The sequence below is a fragment of the Brassica napus genome, unplaced genomic scaffold (genome assembly GCF_020379485.1).
Source record: "Brassica napus cultivar Da-Ae unplaced genomic scaffold, Da-Ae ScsIHWf_2667;HRSCAF=3425, whole genome shotgun sequence".
NCBI classification, from domain to species: Eukaryota; Viridiplantae; Streptophyta; class Magnoliopsida; order Brassicales; family Brassicaceae; genus Brassica; species Brassica napus.
The window spans coordinates 1-2,500 of NW_026015959.1; the positions used below are offsets into that span (position 1 = coordinate 1).

At 33.9% G+C, this 2,500-nt stretch overlaps 1 protein-coding gene, 1 non-coding gene and 1 pseudogene across 2 annotated transcripts in view; all 3 read left to right on the forward strand.

Annotated features, from left to right (window-relative positions):
- Positions 1-52: 52 nt before the first annotated feature.
- Positions 53-125, forward strand: TRNAT-UGU. Its single transcript has one exon. It is a non-coding gene; the product is annotated as a tRNA-Thr (tRNA).
- A 1,222-nt stretch (positions 126-1,347) lies between these two features.
- Positions 1,348-2,500, forward strand: part of LOC125601832 (photosystem I assembly protein Ycf3) — a 2,579-nt gene continuing 1,426 nt past the window's right edge. The window contains exons 1-2 of the mRNA XM_048773830.1: positions 1,348-1,607; positions 2,339-2,500. The exon at positions 2,339-2,500 is cut by the window's right edge and continues 66 nt beyond it. Coding sequence (XP_048629787.1) covers positions 1,484-1,607; positions 2,339-2,500 — 286 coding nt within the window. The 5' untranslated portion in view covers positions 1,348-1,483. The remainder of the gene's footprint in view (positions 1,608-2,338) is intronic.
- The window catches only part of LOC125601831, a 2,135-nt pseudogene continuing 1,426 nt past the window's right edge, over positions 1,792-2,500 (forward strand).

Sequence of the window (2,500 nt, forward strand, 5' to 3'; positions counted from 1 at the left end):
TAAATCGAATTAAATAGATAGTTAGTGAATTTGTATACACTATTTTAGTTGAGCCCGCTTAGCTCAGAGGTTAGAGCATCGCATTTGTAATGCGATGGTCATCGGTTCGATTCCGATAGCCGGCTTTTACATAGTTTTTCATTTTTTTTACATGATTTTTAATGTACTTTCAAAAAAAAAAAGATTGAAAAGACTTCTTTCACCTTTTTCCAAGAGTTACCACGCCATTATATTATGTCATATAAACTTCCATATAGGAATATATATTGGGGTAAAAGGGTTAGATCTTGGCAAAATAAATGAAGAAAATAAAGGAAAATTTTGTGATTTATTGATTTATATATATTGTATATACAATAAAAAAAATCTGTATATTGAGAGAATATATCTTCTGACTCTTTGTATTCCAATAGTTTATTGGAGTGGATTTTACGTTATTTATCATTATCATTTAGTTCAGTTTTAATTTTGTTTAGTTTTTGTACAATTTCAATAAAAAAAGGAGTCTTTATGTCACGTTACCGAGGGCCTCGTTTTAAAAAAATACGCCGTCTGGGGGCTTTACCGGGACTAACTAGTAAAAGGCCTAGGGCAGGAAGCGATCTTAGAAACCAATCACGCTCCGGAAAAAAATCTCAATATCGTATTCGTTTAGAAGAAAACAAAAATTGCGTTTTCATTATGGTCTTACAGAACGCCAATTACTTAAATATGTTCGTATCGCCGGAAAAGCTAAGGGGTCAACGGGTCAAGTTTTATTACAATTACTTGAAATGCGTTTGGATAACATCCTTTTTCGGTTGGGTATGGCTTTGACTATTCCTCAAGCGCGCCAATTAGTTAACCATGGGCATATTTTAGTTAATGGTCGTATAGTTGATATACCAAGTTATCGATGCAAACCCCGAGATATTATTACAGTGAAGGATGAACAAAACTCTAGAACTTTGGTTCAAAATCTTCTTGAGTCATCTGCCCCCGAGGAATTGCCAAACCATCTGACTCTTCACACATTCCAATATGAAGGGTTAGTCAATCAAATAATAGATAGGAAATGCGTCGGTTTGAAAATAAATGAATTGCTTGTCGTAGAATATTACTCTCGCCAGACTTAAAAAACCTAAGTGAAGTAAAAAAAAATCACTAAAAACAAGAGTTCGGACAACTCCCCTTTGCCCGCTTTTTTGATTAAAACTAAAAAGGGACAAGGTAAGGGATTTTGTCGGGGAATCTTTTTCCTATTCATGTATCATAGATTGGTAGGGAGGTTTGGATCCCTTGTTTGCTCTTCCCAGCATTTTCCATAGCAAAGAAATGTAGATTTTATATCTAGAAAAATTGGAAGTAGATAGAATATTTTTTATAAAAAACGAGTCCGCTTTTATGTTAGTTCGTACTATAAAATTCCTTTGTTTGTGAGAAAATTTTCTCACAAAAGAAAAGTTAAAGGAAATAAAAAGAGTTATAGAATGGATTACTACCTATGCCAAGATCGCGTATAAATGGAAATTTTATTGATAAAACCTTTACAATTGTAGCCGATATCTTATTACGAGTCATTCCGACAACTTCCGGAGAAAAAGAGGCATTTACTTATTACAGAGATGGTGCGATTTGATTATCATTATCATTTTTTTCTATTTCTCACCGATTTGGAATAGAAAAAAATGAGTATTGAAAAAAATCTACGCTTTTGAAGGTGAAGTTTATAATATAAAAAAGCAATCCCTTCTGTCATGTATCCACGATTAGTGCAGCCTTAGATGCTTCAATTATGAATTCTAGTATTGAGCAAAAGGTTTTTTACCTACGGTTCCCGTATTACAGATCAATCCTACTAGACTAATACAATATACGAATAGGAGGCACAGGGGAAGAAGCACTACGCCGAGAAATCAACAACACGAAAACTTTCTTCAAAAAGATTCCTTTTCTTTCTTCTTCTTTGGGATTGGGACTAATTAAAATGGTTGGAACAATAAACATCCATCTCGTCCGTACTTTGGATACCCGTATAACCATTGAAGACTGTTGAAGTGACTAATTCCTGGAAATTTAGGGGCGTTGAGAACAAAGAAATTGTTAGAGTTTCCTTTTTTATTTTTATCTAGTATGAATATGAATCCACTTGGTAGTAAGAAAAGATCTTTTACAAGAAGGTTGGCTAGGGATTTCTTGTAAAAACATTAGCCCCGCTTAGTTCATAATGACATCAAATTTTTCCATATCCATATATTTATTATTTTCATTATGCACCTAAAGGAGGAGCCGTATGAGATGAAAATCTCACATACGGTTCTGAAACGGAGAATTCGTTAAAGCGAATGACGACCGTAACGGATGTCGGCTCAATCTGAAGGAAATTATGCGGAAGCATTACAGAATTATTATGAAGCTATGCGACTAGAAATTGACCCCTATGATCGAAGTTATATACTCTATAATATAGGCCTTATCCACACAAGTAATGGGGAACATACCAAAGCTTTAGAATATTATT